General features: G+C 38.3%; 1 protein-coding gene across 2 annotated transcripts in view; it reads left to right on the forward strand.

Moving 5' to 3' along the window:
* Positions 1–23247, forward strand: part of EHHADH (enoyl-CoA hydratase and 3-hydroxyacyl CoA dehydrogenase) — an 84089-nt gene that overhangs the window by 24722 nt on the left and 36120 nt on the right. For both annotated transcript variants that reach the window (XM_025377741.1, XM_025377740.1), the window contains exons 3-4: positions 12770–12942; positions 17357–17468. In XM_025377741.1, the coding sequence (XP_025233526.1) occupies positions 12880–12942; positions 17357–17468 (175 nt within the window). In that variant the 5' untranslated portion in view covers positions 12770–12879. The remainder of the gene's footprint in view (positions 1–12769; positions 12943–17356; positions 17469–23247) is intronic.

Here is a 23247-nt window from a genome sequence, read left to right on the forward strand (position 1 = left end):
CAATGAGATACCACCTTACTCCTGCAAGAATGGCCATAATCAAAAAATCAAAAAACAGTAGATGTTGAGGAGATGCAGTGAAAAGGAAACACTTGTACATTGCTGGTGGGAATGTAAACTAGTACAACTACTATGGAAAACAGTGTGGAGATTCCTTAAAGAACTAAAAGTAGAACTACCGTTTGATCCAGCAATCCTACTGCTTGGTATCTACACAGAGGAAAAAAGTCATATGAAAAGATACTTGCACACACGTTTATAGCAGCACAATTCGCAATTGCAAAATTGTGGAACCATCCCATATGCCCATCAATCAACAAGTAGATAAACAAACTGTGATATATTTATATGATGGAATACTACTCAGCCATAAAAAGGAATGAATTAACAGCATTCGCAGCAACCTGGATGAGATTGGAGACTATTATGCTAAATAAAGTAACTCAGGAATGGAAAACCAAATATTGTACATTCTCACTGATATGTGGGAGCTAAGCTATGGGGATGCAAAGGCATAAGAATTATACAATGGACTTTGGGAACTTGGGGGGGAAGGGTGGGAGTGGGGCAAGGGATAAAAGATTACAAATATAGTGCAGTATATACTGCTTGGGTGATGGGTGCACCAAAATCTCACAAATCCCCACTAAAGAAGTTACTCATGTAACCAAACACCACCTGTACCCCAATAACCTATGCAAAAATTAAAAGAAAAAAACAGAAAAAAGAAATATACTTATGAAAATATTACAAATATAAATTGGTAATACAGTATAAAAACATACAAAGGATAAATGAGATGAAAAGTTGGTTCTTTGAAAAGAGAAACAAATTTTATATACCGCTAAGTAAACTAATCAGAAAAGACAGAAAATTCAAGTAAACACAATTAGAAATTATAAAGGTGATAGTACAGCTGATTCCACAAAAAGACAAAAGATGCTCAGAGACTACTGTGAGTATCTCTACATGCACAAACTAGAATACCTAAAAAAAAAAAAAAGGATAAACTCCTGTAAACATACAACCTCCCAAGATTGAATCAGGAAGAAATAGAAATCCTGAACAGACCAATACTGAGTTATGAGATTGAATCAGTAATAAAAAATTTTTTCAGCCAAAAAAAGTCCAAGACCAGATAGATTCATAGCCAAATTTTACCAGATGTACAAAGAAGAGCTGGTACCAATCTTTACTGAAACTATTCCAAAAAATCAAGGAGGAAAGATTCCTCCCTAACTCGTTCTGTGAAAGTAGTATCACCTTGATACCAAAATCAGGCAAGGACACAAGAAAACAAAACAAAACAAAACAAACAAAAAACTAAAGGCCAATATAACTGATGAACATAAATGCTAAAATCATCAGCAAAATACTATCAAACCAAATCCAATAGCACTTCAAAAAGATATTACATCAATATTAGATGGGCTTTATTGCAGGGTTTCTAGGATGCTTCAGTAACTGTGATTCACCAGATAAACAGAATTTAAAAACAAAATCCATGATCACCTCAATAGATGCAGAAAAAGCATTTGGTAAAATCCAATATTACTCCTAAGAACTGGAACAAGACAAGGATGCCCACTCTCACCACTCCTAGTCAACGTAGGACTGGAAGTACTAGCCAGAGCAGTCAGGCAACAGAAAGAAATAAAAGGCATCCAAATTGGAAAAGAGGAAGTCAGATTTCCTCTGTTCACTGATAATGTGATCTTATACCTAGAAAACCCTAATGACTCCTCCAAAAGACTTTTCCACTTGATAAATGATTTCAGTAAATTTCAGGATGCAAAATCAATGTACAAAAATCAGTAGCATTCTATACACTAATAATGTTCAAGCTGAGAACCAAATCAAAAACTCAGTTCCGTTTACAATAGCCACAAAAAAATAAAATACCTAGGAATACCTTTAACCAATGAGGTGAAAGATCTCTATAAGGGGTACTACAAAGCACTGATGAAAGAAATGATAGATGACACAGACAAATGGAAAAACATCCACGCTCATGGATTGAAAGAATCAATATTGTTAAAATGGACATGCTGCCCAAAACAATATACAGATTCAATGTAATTCCTATCAAATTACCAATGTCATTTTTCATGGATTTAGAAAAAACAGTCCTAAAATTATGGAAACAAAAAAGAGCTCAAATAGCCAAAGCAATCCTAAGAAAAAGAACAAAGCTGGGGGCAACACATTACCTGACTTCGTATTGTATTATAAGGCTATGGTAACCAAAACAGCATGGTACTGATACAAAAATAGACACATAGATCAGTGGAACAGAATAGAGAACCTAGAAATAAAACCACATACCTACACCAACCGATCTTCAACAAAGTCAACAAAAATATGCAATGGGAAAGGACATGCTATTCAGTAAATGGTGCTGGGAAAATTGGAGAGCCATATGCAGAAGAATGAAGCTGGACCCCTATCTTTCACCATATATAAAAATTAATTCAAGATGGATTAAAGATTTAAGTGTAAGATCTGAAACCAAAAAAATACCTGGATGAATACTTAGGAAAAACTCTTTTGGACGTTGGCCTAGGCAAATAACTTTTGACTAAGGCCTCAAATGCAACAAAAACAAAAATAGACGAATGCGACTTAATTAAACTAAGAGCTTCTGCACAGCAAAAGAAATAATCAGCAGAGTAAACAGACAACCTACAGAATGGGAGAAAATATTTGCAAACTATGCATCTGACAAAGGACTAATATCCAGAATCTATAAGGAACTCAAACAACTCAGCAAGGAAAAACCAATTTACCCCATTAAAAAGTGGACATTGTCTTTTGGTTATATATACTTAAAATTTTTTTTTGAAGTACACATAGGACATACACATTTGCCAAAACAAGACACACAAGTGGCCAATAAACATGAAAAAATTCTCAACATCACAAATCATCAGAGAAATGTAAATCAAAGCTGCAATGAGATCTCTCACACCACTTAGAGTGGCTATTATTAAAAAGTAAAACAAGAACATGTTGGCAAGGATACAGAGAAAAGGGAATGCTTATACACTGTTATTTGGAATGGAAATTGGTACAACCTTTATGGAAAAACAGTATGGAGATTTCTCAAAGAATTAAAAACAGAACTATCATTTGACCCAGCAATCCAACTACTGGAGATCCATCCAAAGGAACATAAATTATTATATCAAAAGATAACTATACTCATATGTTTATCACAGCACTGTTAATGATAGCAAAGTCATGGAATCAACCCAAGGGTCTATCAATGGTTGATTAGATAAAGAAAACCATAGCATACTACACAGCCATAAAAAAGAATGATATTACGTCTTTACTTAGGCCATTATCCTAAGTAAAATAGCTCAGAAATAGAAAATCAAATACCACATATTCTCACTTATAAGTGGGAGCTATTATGAAGGAATAATTGTCAGGGAAATAAAGGGAGAGCTAAACAATGGGAACACATGGACATACAGAGGGAAATAATATACATAGGCACCTTCAAAAGGGCAAGGAGGTTGGGGTGAGGGTTGAAAAGTTACCAAGTGACATAACGTTCACTGTTTGGGTGATAGGCACACCAAAAACCCAAACCTCACCATTATGCAATATATCTGTGTAACAAACCTGTACATGTATCCCCTGAATCTATACAAATAATTTTAAATAATCTTAGTGTATTGTGAAGCTGAATCTAACAACATATAAAAAGTATAATATATCACTTTTGTCCTAGAAATATCAGATTGGTTGAACACTAGATTAATGAAATTCATCCCATTAAAAGATTAAAAAGAAAAATTATATGATTATGTCGAGATGTAGAAAAAACATTCTGTAACATTTGACATGCATTAAAAAGAAACATTCTTAGTAAATGAGGTACATAAAGAAAATGTCTTAATCAGGCAAAAGGTATCCATTTTGAAAAATCTACAGGAAACAAACAAAATGGTGAATTGAAAGCTTTTCTTATGAGAAAGGAACAAGACAAAGCTGACTGCTCTCACCATTTCTTTTGCATTGTATTCAAGGTTTTTGATAACCCAGTAAAGCTAGTAAAAGAAACAAAAGGTATAAGGAATGAAAAAGAAGGAACAAAACTTAATTATTCAGAAGATACAATAATGTTTGTAGAAAATCAAAATAATCTATTAAAAATTGTTAGAATTCATAAGAAAATGTAGCTGTTTTGCTGGATATAAAATCAATATCCCAAAATTAATTGGATATTGATGTGCTGGAAATAATTAAAAAGTGAAATCACTACACTGTGCTTTGGTTTTCCAAAAATTGGGATAATAATGATACTAACCTTCTGTTATAAGTAGAAGAATATAGTATAGCTTTTAAGAATGTGGGGTTTGTAGTCAAATTACCTAAGTTTAAATCCCTATTCCACAAGTTATTAGTCATATGTCTGAAGTAGTCACTTGCCTCAAAGTATTAACTTCCTTACCTGTAAAATGGGAATTGTTATGCTGCTTTACTTAGGTGTTATGAAAATTAAATGAGACAGTATATGAAACTGCATAGCACAGTGCTTGATGCATTTATCCAATAACTGTTTATTTCTGTTATTATCTAAAAAACCATCTCAATCTAAAGCTACAGGAATGATAGGCTTGAGACTTAGATTGAAATTGATTTTGTTTCTCTAGAACAAAAAGGAATTGAAAACACAAAACAAAACACTGTACTAGAGAGTGAAATATAATGAATTGGTGAGAAAAAAGCATAACTCCTGGATCGCTGCTAGATGAGGAACAGGTAGCGAAAAGAGAAAAAAAGATGAATAGGCTAGATATAAAATAATTAATTTTTAAAACTTGTACCAAGCTTAGTGGTTTTTTTTTTTTTATACTTTAAGTTCTAGGGAACATGTGTACAACGTGCAGGTTTGTTACATATGTATACATGTGCCATGTTGATGTGCTTCACCCATTAACTCGTCATTTACATTAGGTGTAGCTCCTAATGCTATCCCTCCCCCTACCCCCACCCCACAATAGGACCCGGTGTGTGATGCTCCCCTTCCTGTGTCAAAGTGATCTCATTGTTCACTTCCCACCTATGAGTGAGAACATGCGGTATTTGGTTTTCTGTTCTTGCGATAGCTTGCTGAGAACGATGGTTTCCAGCTGCATCCACGTCCCTACAAAGGACACAAACTCATCCTTTTTTATGGCTGCATAGTATTCCATGGTGTATATGTGCCACATTTTCTTAATCCAGTCTGTCACTGATGGACATTTGGGTTGATTCCAAGTCTTTGCTATTGTGAATAGTGCCGCAATAAACATATGTGTGCATGTGTCTTTATAGCAGCATGACTTATAATCCTTTGGGTGTATCCCCGGTAATGGGATGGCTGGGTCAAATGGTATTTCTAGTTCTAGATCCTTGAGGAATCGCCACACTGTTTTCCACAATGGTTGAACTAATTTACCGTCCCACCAACAGTGTAAAAGTGTTCCTATTTCTCCACATCCTCTCCAGCACCTGTTGTTTCCTGATTTTTTAATGATTGCCATTCTAACTGGTGTGAGCTGGTATCTCATTGTGGTTTTGATTTGCATTTCTCTGATGGTGAGTGATGATGAGCATTTTTTCATGTGTCTGTTGGCTGTATTAATGTCTTCTTTTGAGAAGTGTCTGTTCATATCCTTTGCCCACTTTTTGATGAGGTTGTTTGTTTTTTTCTTGTAGATTTGATTGAGTTCTTTATAGGTTCTGGATATTAGCACTTTGTCAGAAGAGTAGGTTGTAATAATTTTCTCCCATTCTGTAGGTTGCCTGTTCACTCTGATAGTAGTTTCTTTTGCTGTGCAGAAGCTCTTTAGTTTAATGAGATCCCATTTGTCAATTTTGGCTTTTGTTGCCGTTGCTGTTGGTGTTTTACACATGAAGTCCTTGCCTATGCCTATGTCCTGAATGGTATTACCTAGGTTTTCTTCTAGGGTTTTTATGGTATTAGGTCTAACATTTAAGTCTCTAATCCATCTTGAATTAATTTTCGTATAAGGAGTAAGGAAAGGATCCAGTTTCAGCTTTCTACTTATGGCTAGCCAATTTTCCCAGCACCATTTATTAAATAGGGAATCCTTTCCCCATTTCTTGTTTTTCTCAGGCTTGTCAAAGATCAGATGGCTGTAGATGTGTGGTATTATTTCTGAGGGCTCTGTTCTGTTCCATTGGTCTATATCTCTGTTTTGGTACCAGTGCCATGCTGTTTTGTTTACTGTAGCCTTGTAGTATAGTTTGAAGTCAGGTAGCATGATGCCTCCAGCTTTGTTCTTTTTGCTTAGGATTGTCTTGGCAATGCGGGCTCTTTTTTGGTTCCATATGAACTTTAAAGCAGTTTTTCCAATTCTGTGAAGAAAGTCATTGGTATCTTAATGGGGATGGCATTGAATCTATAAATTACCTTGGGCAGTATGGCCATTTTCACAATATTGATTCTTCCTATCCATGAGCATGGTATGTTCTTCCATTTGTTTGTGTCCTCTTTTATTTCACTGAGCAGTGGTTTGTAGTTCTCCTTGAAGAGGTCCTTTACATCCCTTGTAAGTTGGATTCCTAGGTATTTTATTCTCTTTGAAGCTATTGTGAATGGAAGTTCATTCATGATTTGGCTCTCTGTTTGTCTGTTACTGGTGTATAAGAATGCTTGTGATTTTTCCACATTGATTTTGTATCCTGAGACTTTGCTGAAGTTGCTTATCAGCTTAAGGAGATTTTGGGCTGAGACGATGGGCTTTTCTAAATATACAATCATGTCATCTGCAAACAGGGACAGTTTGACTTCTTCTTTTCCTAACTGAATACCCTTTATTTCTTTCTCTTGCCTGATTGCCCTAGCCAGAACTTCCAACACTATGTTGAATAGGAGTGGTGAGTGAGGGCATCCCTGTCTTGTGCCAGTTTTCAAAGGCAATGCTTCCAGTTTTTGCCCATTCAGTATGATATTGGCTGTGGGTTTGTCATAAATAGCTCTTATTATTTTGAGATACGTTCCATCAATATCGAATTTATTGAGAGTTTTTAGCATGAAGGGCTGTTGAATTTTGTCAAAGGCCTTTTCTGCACCTATTGAGATAATCATGTGGTTTTTGTCTTTGGTTCTTTTATATGCTGGATTACGTTTATTGATTTGTGTATGTTGAACCAGCCTTGCATCCCAGGGATGAAGCCCACTTGATCATGGTGGATACGCTTTTTGATGTGCTGCGGATTTGGTTTGCCAGTATTTTCTTGAGGATTTTTGCATTGATGTTCATCAGGGATATTGGTCTAAAATTGTCTTTCTTTGTTGTATCTCTGTCAGGCTTTGGTATCAGGATGATGTTGGCCTCGTAAAATGAGTTAGGGAGGATTCCCTCTTTTTCTGTTGATTGGAATAGTTTCAGAAGGAATGGTACCAACTCCTCCTTGTACCTCTGGTAGAATTCGGCTGTGAATCCGTCTGGTCCTGGACTTTTTTTGGTTGGTAGGCTATTAATTATTGCTTCAATTCCAGAGCCTGCTATTTGTCTATTCAGGGATTCAACTTCTTCCTGGTTTAGTCTTGGGGTAGTGTAAGTGTCCAGGAAATTATCTATTTCTTCTAGGTTTTCTAGTTTATTTGCGTAGAGGTGTTTATAGTATTCTCTGATGGTAGTTTGTATTTCTGTGGGGTCGGTGGTGATATCCCCTTTATCATTTTTTATTGCGTCTATTTGATTCTTCTCTCTTTTCTTCTTTATTAGTCTTGCTAGTGGTCTATCAATTTTGTTGATCTTTTCAAAAAACCAGCTCCTGGATTCATTGATTTTTTGAGGGTTTTTTGTGTCTCTATCTCCCTCAGTTCTGCTATGATCTTAGTTATTTCTTGCCTTCTGCTAGCTTTTGAATGTGTTTGCTCTTGCTTCTCTAGTCCTTTTAATTGTGATGTTAGGGTGTCAATTTTAGATCTTTCCTGCTTTCCCTTGTGGGCATTTAGTGCTATAAATTTCCCTCTACACACTGCTTTAAATGTATCCCAGAGATTCTGGTATGTTGTATCTTTGTTCTCATTGGTTTCAAAGAACATCTTTATCTCTGCCTTCATTTCATGATGTGCCCAGTAGTCATTCCGGAGCAGGTTGTTCAGTTTCCATGTAGTTGAGTGGTTTTGATTGAGTTTCTTAGTCCTGAGTTCTAGTTTAGTTGCACTGCGGTCTGAGAGATAGTTTGTTATAATTTCTGCTCTTTTACATTTGCTGAGGAGTGCTTTACTTCCAACTATGTGGTCAGTTTTGGAATAAGTGTAATGTGGTGCTGAGAAGAGTGTATATTCTGTTGATTTGGGGTGGAGAGTTCTGTAGATGTCTATTAGGTCTGCTTGTGCAGAGTTGAGTTCAATTCCTGGATATCCTTGTTAACTTTCTGTCTCGTTGATCTATCTAACGTTGACAGTGGGGTGTTAAAGTCTCCCATTATTATTGTATGGGAGTCTAAGTCTCTTTGTAAGCCTCTAAGGACTTGCTTTATGAATCTGGGTGCTCCTGTATTGGGTGCATATGTATTTAGGATAGTTAGCTCTTGCTGATGAATTGATCCCTTTACCATTATGTAATGGCCTTCTTTGTCTCTTTTGATCTTTGATGGTTTAAAGTCTGTTTTATCAGAGACTAGGATTGCAGTGCCTGCTTTTTTTGTTTGTTTGTTTTCCATTTGCTTGGTAGATCTTCCTCCATCCCTTTATTTTGAGCCTATGTGTGTCTCTGCATGTGAGATGGGTCTCCTGAATATAGTAAACTGATGGGTCTTGACTCTTTATCCAATTTGCCAGCCTGTGTCTTTTAATTGGACCATTTAGTCCATTTACATTTAAGGTTAGTATTGTTATGTGTGAACTTGATCCTGTCATTATGATATTAGCTGGTTATTTTGCTCGCTAGTTGATGCAGTTTCTTCCTAGCATCGATGGACTTTACATTTTGACATGTTTTTGCAATGGCTGGTACCTATTGTTCCTTTCCATGTTTAGTGCTTCCTTCAGGATCTCTCATAGGGCAGGCCTGGTGGTGACAAAATCTGTAAGCGTATGCTTTCTGTAAAGGATTTTATGTCTCCCTCACTTATGAAACTTAGTTTGACTGGATATGAAATTCTGGGTTGAAAATTCTTTTCTTTAAGAATGTTGAATATTGGCCCCCACTCTCTTCTGGCTTGGAGAGTTTCTGCCAAGAGATCTGCTGTTAGTCTGATGGGCTTCCCTTTGTGGGTAACCCGACCTTTCTGTCTGGCTGCCCTTAACATTTTTTCCTTCATTTCAACTTTGATGAATCTGACAATTATGTGTCTTGGAGTTGCTCTTCTTGAGGAGTATCTTTGTGGCATTCTCTGTATTTCCTGAATTTGAATGTTGGCCTGCCTTACTAGGTTGGGGAAGTTCTCCTGAATGATATCCTGCAGAGTGTTTTCCAACTTGGTTCCATTTTCCCCGTCACTTTCAGGCACACCAATCAGACGTAGATTTGGTCTTTTCACATAATCCCATATTTCTTGGAGGCTTTGTTCATTTCTTTTTACTCTTTTTTCTCCACACTTCTGTTCTTGTTTCATTTCATTCATTTAGTCTTCAATCGCTGATACTCTTTCTTCCAGTTGATCGACTCAGTTACTGAAGCTTGTGCATTTGTCATGTATTTCTCATGTTATGGTTTTCATCTCTATCAGTTCTTTTAAGGTCTTCTCTGCATTGGTTATTCTAATTATCCATTCATCCATTCTTTTTTGAAGGTTTTTAGTTTCTTTGCGCTGGTTACATAGTTCCTCCTTTAGCTCTGAGAAGTTTGATTGACTGAAGCCTTCTTCTTTCAACTCGTCAAAGCCATTCTCCGTCCAGCTTTGTTCCGTTGCTGGCGATGAGCTGCGTTCCTTTGGAGGGGGGAGATGCGCTCTGATTTTTTGAATTTCCAACTTTTCTGCACTGCTTTTTCCCCATCTTTGTTGTTTTATCTACCTTTGGTCTTTGATGGTGGTGATGTACTGATGGGGTTTTGGTGTGGGTGTCGTTTCTGTTTGTTAGTTTTCCTTCTAACAGTCAGGACCCTCAGCTGTAGGACTGTTGGAGTTTGCTTGAGGTCCACTCCAGACCCTGTTTGCCTGGGTATCAGCAGTGGAGGCTGCAGAAGATAGAATATTGCTGAACAGCGAGTGTTGCTGTCTCATTCTTGTTCTGGAAGCTTCATCTCAGGGGTGTACCCCACCGTGTGAGGTGTGAGGTGTCAGTCTGTACCTAGTGGGGGATGTCTCCCAGTTAGGCTACTCAGGGGTCAGGGACCCACTTGAGCAGGCAGTCTGTCCGTTCTCAGATCTCAACCTCCATGCTGGGAGATCCACTGCTCTCTTCAAAGCTATCAGACAGGGGCATTTACCTCTGCCGAGGTTTCTCCTGCTTTTTGTTTAGCTATGCCCTGTCCCCAGAGGAGTAGTCTACAGAGGCAGGCCGACCTCCTTGTGCTGTAGTGGGCTCCACCCAATTCGAGCTTCCCAGTGGCTTTGTTTACCTACTTGGGCCTCAGCAATGGTGGGCGCCCCTCCCCCAGCCTTGCTGCCACCTTGCAGTTAGATCTCAGATTTCTGTGCTAGCAATGAGGGAGGCTCTGTGGGTGTGGGACCCTCCGGGCCAGGTGTGGGATATAATCTCTTGGTGTGCCATTTGCTAAGACCCTTGGTAAAGTGCAGTATTAGGGTGGGAGTTACCCGATTTTCCAGGTGTTGTGTGTCTCAGTTTCCCTTGGCTAGGAAAAGGGATTCCCTTCCCCCTTGCACTTTCTAGGTGAGGCGGTTTCTTCAGCTCTCACTGGTCGGGCTGCACCAGCTGACTAGCACTGATTGTCCGGCACTCCCCATTGAGATGAACCTGGTACCTCAGTTGAAAATGCAGAAATCACCTGTCTTCTGTGTCACTCACACTGGGAGCTGGAGGCTGGAGCTGTTCCTATTCGGCCATCTTGGGTGCGCCCAACAGTGTGTTTTTTTTTAATTTTAATTTTAATTTTAATTTTTTTTGAGACGGTGTCTTGCTCTGTCACCCAGGCTGGAGTGCAGTGGCGCAATCTCGGCTCACTGCAAGCTCTGGCTCCCGGGTTCCTGCCATTCTCCTGCCTCAGCCTCCTGAGTAGCTGGGACTACAGGCGCTCGCCACCACACCTGGCTAATTTTTTTGGTATTTTTAGTAGAGACAGGGTTTCACTGTGTTTGCCAGGATGGTCTCGATCTCCCAACCTCTTGATTCACCCACCTCGGCCTCCCATAGTGCTGGGATTACAGGTGTGAGCCACCATGCTTGGCCTAGTGTTTTCAAGGAATAGATAATGCTGTAGGAAAAAGTTTACTATGTATAATATTATATGAAAATAGGAAAATATAAAAATGATTTTACAGTATGCTCTAAATCAGCTGTCCTCAACCTTTTTGGTACCAGGGACTGGTTTCATTGAAGACAGTTTTTCCATGGACAGGGGTAGGGGGTGGGGGTGCAGTCCTGGGAGAGTGGGGGCGCAGGGATGGTTCGGGGATGAAACTGTTTCACCTCAGATCATCAGGCATTAGATTCTCATAAGGAGAGCACAACCTAGATCCCTTACTTGTGCAGTTCACAATAGGGTTCACACTCCTGTGAGAATTTAATGCCACTACTAATCTGACAGAAGGCAGAGCTCAGGTGGTAATGCTCACTCACCCATGTGGGAAAAAACTAAGAATTCCCCAAAATATTAAATTATGACTGTATGGTGATATTTAGGGTGATCTTCATGTTCTTTTTAATTTTGTGTGGTTTTCAAGTTTTCCATAATACATGTTATTTTTATAATCAGGAAAAGCAATAAATATTATTTTTATTTTATTTATTTATTTTCTTGAGACGGAGTCTTTCTCTGTCACTCAGGCTGGAGTGCCGTGATGCAATCTTGGCTCACTGCAAGCTCTGGTTCCCAGGTTCACACCATTCTCCTGCCTTAGCCTCCTGAGAAGCTGGGACTACAGACACCCGCCACCACGCGTGGCTAATTTTTTGTATGTTTTAGTAGAGACGGGGTTTCACCATGTTAGCCAGGGTGGTCTCAAACTCTAGACCTCAAGTGATGTGCCCGCCTCAGCCTCCCAAAGGGCTGGGATTACAGGCATGAGCCACCACACCCGGCCAATAAATATTATTTTTATTGAAGATAAAAATCTATTACAAAAACATAATTCTAAGCTGATTGACTAACATATAACTCATAAATATGTATATATGTTACCCTGATATTTGATATTGTAATGACTCATGCCCTTAACAAAGATATGGAGCTAAGTTGCTGTGAATAGGGTTGATTAACAATATCACATATATGAAAATGAGAGGGGCTCACTCAATCTCAGAATAATGATCTTTGGAGGAGAATCTCTATTCCCCCTTTTCTGAGATTCTTAATTTTTTTAAAGATAGAATTACTACTTACTATATGGAAAGATAGATTTTAGAAAATTACAGAATTTCTGGTAAAGATTGGAGGATTTTCTCTCATAGCATTCTACATTCTCCAATCTACTTGTTTTCAGCCAAGGATGAAGTGTAAGGGCCCAAAGAGGTCTGAGACTTTTTAAGAGTCATCAGGAACTCTTAAAAAAAAATTAAGAAATAAATAAAAGAAATTAAAAAAATTTTTAAAGAGTATCAGGTAACTTATTGCTAGATAACAATGCCCATGTATTTCTCAACTCTGTTTTCTCCTTGTCTTTGTGCCCTTAGGTGCTGATATTCATGGCTTCAGCGCTCCTAGGACATTTGGCTTAACACTGGGACATGTAGTAGATGAAATACAGAGAAATGTGAAGCCTGTGGTGGCAGCAATCCAAGGCATGGCTTTTGGAGGGGGACTAGAGCTGGCCCTGAGCTGTCACTATAGGATTGCCCATACAGAGGTAACAACCAAGGCTCTATATAGTGGCTGATGTGTGGGGTTTTCTTTAGGGCAAACTCTAAATGTAGTCATACGTATTAGAGGTTATTATTTTATTTTATTTATTTATATTTTGAGACGGAGTCTCACTGTCTTCCAGACTGGAGTGCAGTGGTGTGATCTCGGCTCCCTGCAACCTCCACCTCCCGAGTTCAAGCAGTTCTCCTGCCTCAGCCTCCCGAGAAGCTGGGACTACAGACACGCTACCATGCCCAGCAAATTTTTGTATTTTTAGTAGAGACAGGGTTTCACCATGTTGACCAGGCTGGTCTCAAACTCCTGACCTCAGGTGACCACCTGCCTCAGCTTCCCAAAGTGCTTGGATTACAGGCATGAGCACTGGACCCAGCCCAGAGGTGATAATTTTGAATGCTCAGCTTACTGATTAACCACTTCAGCTGTTATGTACCAGTACAATGGTACTAATTGTTAAAATGTTCAAACACTTCACTTCCATTCTGGTAAGTAAACACCTGCTACTGTGAGCCCTCTGTCTCCTTATTTCCCTTAACCTTAGCCCTAGGGCCTTTCTATGATCCATCAACTATAGGGGAACTCCTGAGTCAATAGAGAGCCCCAAGACTCTACCTCCAGTACTATGACCCATATCAGGTTTCACTGATGCAGTGCTCATGCAGTATGACGTATTAAATATGTTGGCTGTCACTTCTAAGTATACATTTAAATACTTCTTTGATAACTCAAAGATTTCTGTTTCATGGTCCCTTATAATTATCAGTACCTAATAAGATGAATTTCTATTGGAAAATAGCACAAAACTAGTAAATATGGGGAAATTTCTGGAAATAGGTTTAATTTAGGCTATTAGACAAGTCAGATGAGGTCTATGATACCACTGCATATCGCGGTATATATAATGGTAGCATTTTTGTAATTAATATATTTTTCTAATGATAAAAATAATGTTCATTATTCTACTAAACTAGAAAACATAAGAAAGTATACAGATGTAAACTAAAATCATAATAAACTCACAGTTCAGAAATAACCCCTATTAACATTCTATTTCATTCTAGTCTTTTTTGTATGTAATTTTTTTCTTAGTTTCTTTTTCCTTTGAAAAACATCCTTTAAAAAAAAAGGACATTGGCCAGTGCGGTGGCTCGTGCCTGTAATCCCAGCACTTTGAGAGGCTGAGGTGGACAGATCACAAGGTCAGGAGATTGAGACCATCGTGGCCAACATGATGAAACCCCGCCGCTACTAAAGATACAAAAATTAGCTGGGCATGCTGGCATGCGCCTGTAGTCCCAGCTACTCAGGAGGCTGAGGCAGGAGAATCACTTGAACCTGGGAGTTGGAGGTTGCAGTAAGCCGAGATCGCGCCATTGCACTCCAGCCTGGTGACAGAACGAGTCTCCATCTCAAAACAAACAAACAACAACCAAAAAAACCACATTTGGGTTTTTATTGTATTTAGTTTATACTGTATTTTTATACTATCATATTTAACCCATTATTACATATTCTTTACTCTGCCAATCTCTGTCTTTTGATTAGAGAACTTAATATACTTATATTTAATGTAATTATTGATAAGGAAGAACATACTTCTGCCATTTTGCTATTTGTTTTCTATGCTTTTTGGTTTTTTTGTTCAATTCTTCCGTTACTGCTTGCATTTGTGTTAAATGGAAAAGTGTACCCTTGTAACTTTCTTGCTGTTTATTTTACTATATATATTTTTAGTTATTTTCTTAGTGGTGGTTAACTTGGTGATTACAATTAGCATCTTAATTTATGACAATCTGGTTCAGATTATTACTGAATTTTAATAATATACAAAAAATTTGCTCCTCTGTAGCCTCCATGACTTGCCCCTTTATGCTATTATTGTCACAAGTTATATCTTTATAAGTTGTGTACCGCTTAACATAGATTTATCATTATTGCTTTACACAGTGGTCCTAAATCAGATAAGAAAAAGAAGAATTACAAATGAAAAATACATTATTACTGTCTTTTCTGTTTACCCATGTAGTTACTCTTTATCAGTGTTTTTTTATTTCTTCATGTGAATTCAAGTTACTGTCTCATGTCTTTTCATTACAGCCTGAAGTATTTCTTATAGGGCAAATATACTAACAACAACATCAGTTTTTCTTTATCTGGAAATGTGTTAATTTTGCCTTCATTTTCAAAGGATAGTTTTGTTCAATATAGAATTCTTGACTGACAGTTGTTTTCTTTCAGCACTTTGTATATGTCATTTCATGCCTTCTGACCTCTGTGGCTTCTGAAGAGAAATCATGTTAATCTTCTGGTAAATATTTTTTAAAAATATCATTATAGGCTGAGCACAGTGACTCACGCCTGTAATCCCAACACTTTGGGAGGCTGAGGCGGGAGGATCACCTGAGGTCAGGAGTTCAAGACCAGCCTGACCAACATGGAGAAACCCCGTCTTTACTAAAAATACAAAATTAGCTGGGCTTGGTGGCACATGCCTGTAATCCCAGCTACTCAGGAGGCTGAGGCAGGAGAATCACTTAAACCCGGGAGACGGAAGTTGCAGTGAACCGAGATTGCACCATTGCACTCCAGCCTGGGCAACAAGAGCGAAACTCTGTCTCAAAAAAAAAAAAAAGAAAAATCATTGTAAGTGGTGGTATAATATTCTATCATATAGCTATACAAGTATTTATTTAACCATTTCCCAATGGTGTTTTAAGTTTTATAAATGCTTATAAATAAATACACATATATGTCCTAAGTGCTCCTTTTCTGTATCCCTCTTACCGTAACCTTCTGTACCCTGAGTGCAGATCTGAGTTTCTAGCAATAAGTAAAGAGGTAGAGATGGGCAGTGATAGAAAGAATGGTGATTGACTGTTAGGAAAACCTCATGTAAGAGAGACCTCACATATGTGAGGTGTTTTGGAACTGCTGAAATTACAATCTGGGCAAATGGCAGTCTGCATTTAAGTACCCTCTTCTCACCCTTGTACCTGTAAATGGCTAACAGATCCTTAGCCACTTTTAAATGGAATGGCCAAGAAAGGCAATGTAATGAAGGACTCAAGCTCACCTTCCTGTCCGGACTGAGATTACTGTCTGACTTTCTTTTTTAAAAAAACAGCCTTTTTGAGATGTAATTTGCATACCATACAAGTTAAAGTGTACAATCCAGTGGTATATGAGTATATTCTCAGAGTTGTGCAACCATTATCATAGTAAATTTTAGAACATTTTGTCACCCCAAAAAGAAACCTTGTAACTTTTAGCGGTAATCCTCCATCACCTTCTCCTGCTATCCTAAGCACCCACTAATCTACTTTCTGTCTCTATAGATTTGCCTATTCTGGATATTTCATATAAACAGAATCATACAATATGTGGTCTCCTGTGATTGACTTTGTTTTTAGCATGTTTTCAAGGTTCATCCACGTTGTAGCATGAATCAGTTCTTTATTAATACTGCTGAATAATATTCCATTGTATGGATGTACCACCTTTCATTTATCCACTAATCATGGATGAACATTTGGGCTGCTTCTACTTTTTTGGCTTTTATGAACCACGATGCCATGAAAATTTGTATACAAGATTTTTGTAGGCATATGTTTTCATTTCTCTTGGGCATATACCCATGAATGGATTTGATGGGTCATATGGTAACTTTGTGTTTAACATTTAAGGAACTGCCAGATTGTTTTCCAAAGTGTCTACTCTGTTTTATATTCCCCCTAGCAATGTATGAGGGTTCTGTATTCTCCATATCCTCTCCAACACCTGTTATTGTCTGTCATTTTTTTAAATAGCCGTCTTAGTTGGTATAAAGTGTTATCTTGTGGTTTTGATTTGAATTCCTCCGATGGCTAATGATATTGAGCATCTTTTCAAGTGCTTACTGGCCATTTGTAGCTCTTCTTTGGAGAAATGTCTATCCAGATCCTTTGCCCATTTTTAACTGGTTACTTGTCTTTTATTATTGATTTGTAAAGTTCTTTATATATTCCAGATAGAAATCCTATATCAGATATATAATTTGTAAGTGTTCTCTCCCATTCTGTGGGTTGTCTTTTCACTTTCTGTTGTTTCCTGATTCTTGCAGGACTCCAGAAAGTTGTTTCCAGAGAATATTATTTTTGTTGGCTGAGACAGGTCATAATACAGTCAGAGAATAAATGTGTAAGAAGCTAAAAATGTGTTTCAACTTGAAGAGTTAGGGACAGCACAGCTCTGTTTATGCTGTTAATTAAAGAAAAGGATGTGCACTGATTTGCCCTGTAGAAATCTTGCTGAATTCAATGAAACTATGCTTTTGAGAATACAGGAAATGCAGGGAAATGCTTGCCTCAACTCTGAACATACCATCTCATTCTAATGGCCTTTATGCCTTCAATCTTTGATAGGCCCAAGTTGGCTTACCAGAAGTTACACTGGGACTTCTCCCTGGTGCAAGAGGAACCCAGCTTCTCCCCAGACTCATTGGAGTTCCTGCTGCACTTGACTTAATTACCTCAGGTCAGTATAGACCTTGGGAACAACTGTCTAGATTAGTGTGAAGAATTGGACTAGGATTTAGAAAAATTCTGGCTTGACCACCGACTCCCTATGTAACCGTGAAAGGATTCCTGGACTTCTTGGCCTGTCAATTTTCTGATTTGTAATATGGAGAAATGCCTTTCTGAGCTTCTCAAATGTTATCATGAAGATCAAATGTGAGAACCTTTTAAATGAAAGTGCATGTGAAGAGCAAATCAAATTTAGGATTTTATTTCGGTTCAAGTGACTATTCATAAACACTGGTGTTCACATAGAGTGTATTATATTCAGAACTAATTTAGAAATTGTAATATAGGCCGGGCACGGTGGCTCATGCCTGTAATCCCAGCACTTTGGGAGGCTGAGATGGGCAGATCACTTGAGGTCAGGAGTTGGAAACCAGCATGGTGAAACCTCATCTCTAATAAATACAAAAAAAATTACCCAGGAATGGCCGCAGGCACCTGTAATCCCAGCTACTTGGGAGACTGAGGCAGGAGAATCGCTTGAACCCAGGAGGCGGAGGTTGCAGTGAGCTGAGATCACACCACTGCACTCCAGCCTGGGCCACAGAGCAAGACTCCATCTAAAAAAAAAATTGTAATATAAATGAGAAAATCATAATTTTCAAGGTATGTTTTCAAATTTTATATGAAAATGATTAAATTTTTCATTTGCAAGTATTAAGATATTAGTTAGAAATGCAAGTTGTTCTTTTTATTTTCTTTTTTTTTTTGTGACGGAGTTTCATTCTTGTTGCCCAGACTGGAGTGCAGTGGCATTATCTTGGCTCATGGCAACCTCCGCCTCCCGGGTTCAAGCGATTATCCTGCCTCATCCTCCTGAGTAGCTGGGATTACAGGCATGTGCCATCTTGCCCGGCTAATTTTGTACTTTTAGTAGAGATGGGGTTTCTCCATGTTGGTCAGGCTGGTTTTGAACTCCTGACCTCAGGTGATCCGCCCGCCTCAGCCTCCCAAAGTGCTGAGATTACAGGCGTGAGTCACCGCACCTGGCCGGCCCAGTGCTTTTTAAGTTGTTCTTTTTCATAGAGAATGTGAACACTACAACACTAGACAACACTTAGAGACCCTGGATTTACTATATATGTGTGTGTGTGTGTGTATATATTTTTTTTTTTTCTTTGAGATGGAGTCTCACTCTGTCGCCAGGCTGGAGTGCAGTGGTATGGTCTCTGCTCACTGCACCCTCTACCTCCCAGGTTCAAGTGATTCTCCTGCCTCAGATTTACCATATATTTGTTTGTAAGATGTGAATGAAACTTTCAGTTGAGGTAAGTTTAGAAGAAAGAATGTATACAACATTATACTTCAAACAGACATAACTAATAATAAGAATTTAGGTCAGTCATTTTACTTTTCTGTGCCTTATTTTCTTTATAAATGTGCATAGGAATAGTACCTACCATGTGGTGGTGTGGTGAAAATTGGAAAAGTTAATACATACAATGTCCTTAGGACAGTCCTCCACATGGTAATAACTCCATAATTGTTAGATATATATTATTATTATTTATTATTTATTTGAGATGGAGTTTTGCTCTTGTTGCCCAGGTTGGAGTGCAATGGAGCGATCTTAGCTCACTGCAACATCCACCTCCCGAGTTCAAGCAGTTCTCCTGCCTCAGCCTCCTGAGTAGCTGGAATTACAGGCATGCGCCTCCACATCTGGCTAATTTTTGTATTTTTAGTAGAGACAGGGTTTCACCATGTTGGCCAGGCTGGTCTTGAACTCCTGACCTCAGATGATCCACCTGCCTCAGCCTCCCAAAGTGCTGGGATTACAGGCATGAGCCACCACACTTGGCCTGGAGGATCTTCTTTCAAGATGACCCAGTCACATGGATGACTGGATGGTGCTGACCTTGGCAGGAGGCTTCCTTTCCTATGTACGGGGACCTCTCCATAGAGCTTCCTGAGTATTCGCACAACGTGACAGCTCGCTTCCTCTAGAATAAGTGACCTAAGAGAGAAAGCAAGGCAAAAGCCATAGTGTCTTTTATGACCTAGCGTTAGAGTCACATGCCATCTTTTCTAAACGCTCCTATTGGCTATGCAGGTCTTGTCTATTCAATATGGGAGGAAACTTGAATACCAAGAGGTTAGACTTGCTGGCGGTCACTCTGGAGACTATCCACCACAACTGAATACACACACATATGCCTACCTATTATATAATTTTTATATATATATATATATATATATATATATATATAAAATCAGGTGGAGATAAGTGCTAAGAAAACACAAAACAGGAAGGGGGAGATATAAAATGTTAGGAATGGGAGGTGAATTAATATTTTAGGTAGGATAGCTAGAAAAGCCTTCTCTACAAAATGACACCTGAATAAAGATCTGAAGAAGATAAGGAAGCTTGTTATGCCAATATCTGGAGGAAGGAATCCCACATAGAGAAAATAGCAAGTACAAAGCCCTGAGGCAGGGACATGCTTAGAATGTTCAAAGAACAGCAAGAAGGTCAATGGTCAATGTAGCTGGAATGAAATGAGTCAGGGGAAAAGTACTAGGGGATGAAGCCATATCTTATTGGGCTTGTAAGGTTATAGAAAGAACTTTGACTTTTCTTGTGACTGAGGAAGAAAGGCATTGGAGTGTTTCAAGCAGAGGAGTAACATGCTCTCACTTAGGTTTTTTTTAAAAAAAATCACTCTGACTGTTGAAAATATACTAATCGGAGACAAGGACAAAAACAGGAAGACTGAGGGCTGCTATCATAATCCAAGGGAGAGAGATGGGGGCATGGATCTGAGTGGTAGCAATGTAACTCGTAAGATATGGTCAGATTCTGGAGATATTTTGAAGGTAGAGCCAATAGGATTTTGTGACAGAGCAGATACGAGATGTGAGAGAAAGAGGAGAGTCAAGGATGATCTAATGGCTGGAGTGAGTTGCTGGAAGGATGGTGCCATCACTAAGACTGGGATTTCTGCTGATGGAACAGGTTTTATGGAAGTATCACAAGAGCTTCATTTGGGACATGTTAAGTTTGATAGGCATGTTACACATCCAAGTAGAGATGTCAAATAGACAATCGGATAGACGGGCCTGGGGTTTAGCAGAGAGAGGTCTTCTGAACTCCTCTAAGCCTCTGTTTTCTCATCAGTAAACAACCACATGGTTGTTTTAAGGAATAATGAAATAACATGACATGCTTCTGATATAGTGCCTGTTAAACAGACCATATTTCATAAATGGTATCCAAATGGCCCCCAAAGATGTCCACATCTTAATTTGCAGAACCCGTGAATATATTATGTTACATTCAAAAAAGTCTTTGTACGTGTGATTACATTAAAGATCTTGAGAGGGAGATTACCCTGGACTGTCTAGCTCAGCCCATTTTATCACAAGCATCCTTATAACAGGGAAGCAGGAGGTCAGAGAAGAGAGAAGACGCTATGTGCTGGCTTTGAAGACGGGGGGAGAGGTCACAAGCCAAGTAATGTAGGCAGCTTCTAGAACCTGGAAAAGACAAGGAAAACATTCTTTCTTACAGTATCCAGAAGGAACACCTTCTGCTGACCTAGACTTGTGACATCTTAAACTATGATAGTAAATGTGTGTTTTAAGCCTCTAAGTTTGTGGTAATTTGTTGCAGCAGTAATATGCTACTAATATGAAAGCTGTTAGTAATCACGATATTCACAATCCTGCTTTGGTTTGGAAAATATTTTTTTCTTTTTCTCTTTTTTTTTTTTTTTTTTTTTTTGGTGACAGGGTCTCATTCTGTCTCCCACGCTGGAGTGCAGTGGCATGATCTCAGCTCACTGCAACCTCCACCTCCCGGGTTCAAGTGATTCTCCTGCCTCAGCCTCCCTAGTAACTGGGATTACAGGCACGTGCCACCACTCCCAGCTAATTTTTTGTATTTTTAGTAGAGACAAGGTTTCACCATGTTGACCAGGCTGGTCCCGAATTACTAACCTCAGGTGAGCCACCCGCCTCGATCTCCCAAAATGCTGGGATTACAGGCGTCAGTCACTGTGCCCGGCTGAAAATTTTGTTTTTCTAAGAAAGGATGTTAAAGAAAAAGATTAAATTGTGAAAGTTGAAGATTCCCTACTGATATGAATGAGGGAAAAAAGTGCCAACTTTGTAGGCACTGTTCCCATAGGAAATTAATAAGTAAATAGATTTAGGTGGCTAACCCTTTCTGATCTTCTGAAATCCGTAAGAGAGGTAATTCTGGAAAGTAGAGTGATTACAACAGCAATCTTCTCCACAATTTCCTTAAAATGCCATCTGAAAATGAAGGAATCTTTAGCATTAACCACAGAGGATATGCCTGATCATATTGCAGTTGATTCCCTGATGTTCTCTGTCCAATCAGCTGACAGGACTACAGTGTCCTGCTCTTCTTTCTGTTTTATTTTCTAGGCGCTGTCCTCTTTGTTCACAGAAAAGCATAGAAAGCTCTGCTGTATTCTCATAAAGCTTGGCCCCAGCCCTGATGAGTTACTCTATACTCATTCACAGGACAGGCTTTGAGCTCTAGACTTTGGTGGGATACCTCTGACTACCCAGAATACTTGAGAGGGGAAGAGGAATTGGGAGTAACATCTTTATCCTGCTTGCCTTTTAGCTGTAGGTCCAGGTGGGTTTTCTCTGTATTTTTTTTAGTACTAGCACCTCAAGGCTCTCAGGCAGAAATAATTAATATCAGCAAATATTGTTAAAAGAAACAGACACACAAAAATTATTAAAACTAAAACAACTGCAACCCTAAAACCTACAAAAATATTTTATGACTTAAAAAAATGAAATGTAAATGTGAATCTACTTAAGCGTTAAAGAAAACAAAAAAGTTTAGAAAACTCACATTATTCTAAATTAGAAGATATTTTATTAAATAAGAACACCATATTTAAAATCAAAACCTTAGCCAAAATAATTTCTTTTTGAAGTAATAAAAAGATGTGATAGGATAGATTACAAAATCAACAACATAGAGGATAAAAAGAGACACATCTAGAGAATTCAGAAGAATTTAGCAAAAAGATAAATAAAATGTAAATAAAGATAGCAGACATGGAAGATATATAACAGAGGTCTCTGCTTTGAATAATAAGTGCTCCCAAAGCACAAGGCAAAATGAAAGCAATAACCAAAAGAAAAAAATAGAAGAAATTCTTCAGACATTGAATAGCATCAGAGATTGTACTTTAACTAGCATGCCATTTTCTTGGAAAAACTGATGAGGAGATAATTCTTTGATATGTCTTGGTAAATATTTTAAACATCCAGAAAATGGAATCCTGCAAGCTTCCAAAGGATAAAAACAAACCAAAAGGTTACTTTCAAAGGAACTAAAATTATACCAGCCACAAGTAAATGCTATGGAACATTCACATACTAGGATGCTATGTAATATTTATGAAGAATGATTATCTAAATCGCAAGATTCTTAAAGTGTGGTCCAGGGACTCTTGGGTATGGCCTAAGACCTTTACAGGGTCTTTGAGATCAGATCTATTTTCATAATAATAAGACATTACTTGCCTTTCTCACAAATGTGTAGTGGAATTTTCCAGAGACTGTAATATGCTGTGTGATATCACAACAGATTGAATGCAGAAGCAACAGGAGAATAAGAATGCAGCTGTCTTCTGTTAAATCAGACAGTAAATAACTTTGCAAAAATTTAAAACAATTATACTCTTCTCACTAATTTTTAAATTTTTATATAATTATTATTGCATAAAAACATGTATGCTAAC

Source organism: Theropithecus gelada, chromosome 2 (genome assembly GCF_003255815.1).
Source record: "Theropithecus gelada isolate Dixy chromosome 2, Tgel_1.0, whole genome shotgun sequence".
Lineage (NCBI taxonomy): Eukaryota > Metazoa > Chordata > Mammalia > Primates > Cercopithecidae > Theropithecus > Theropithecus gelada.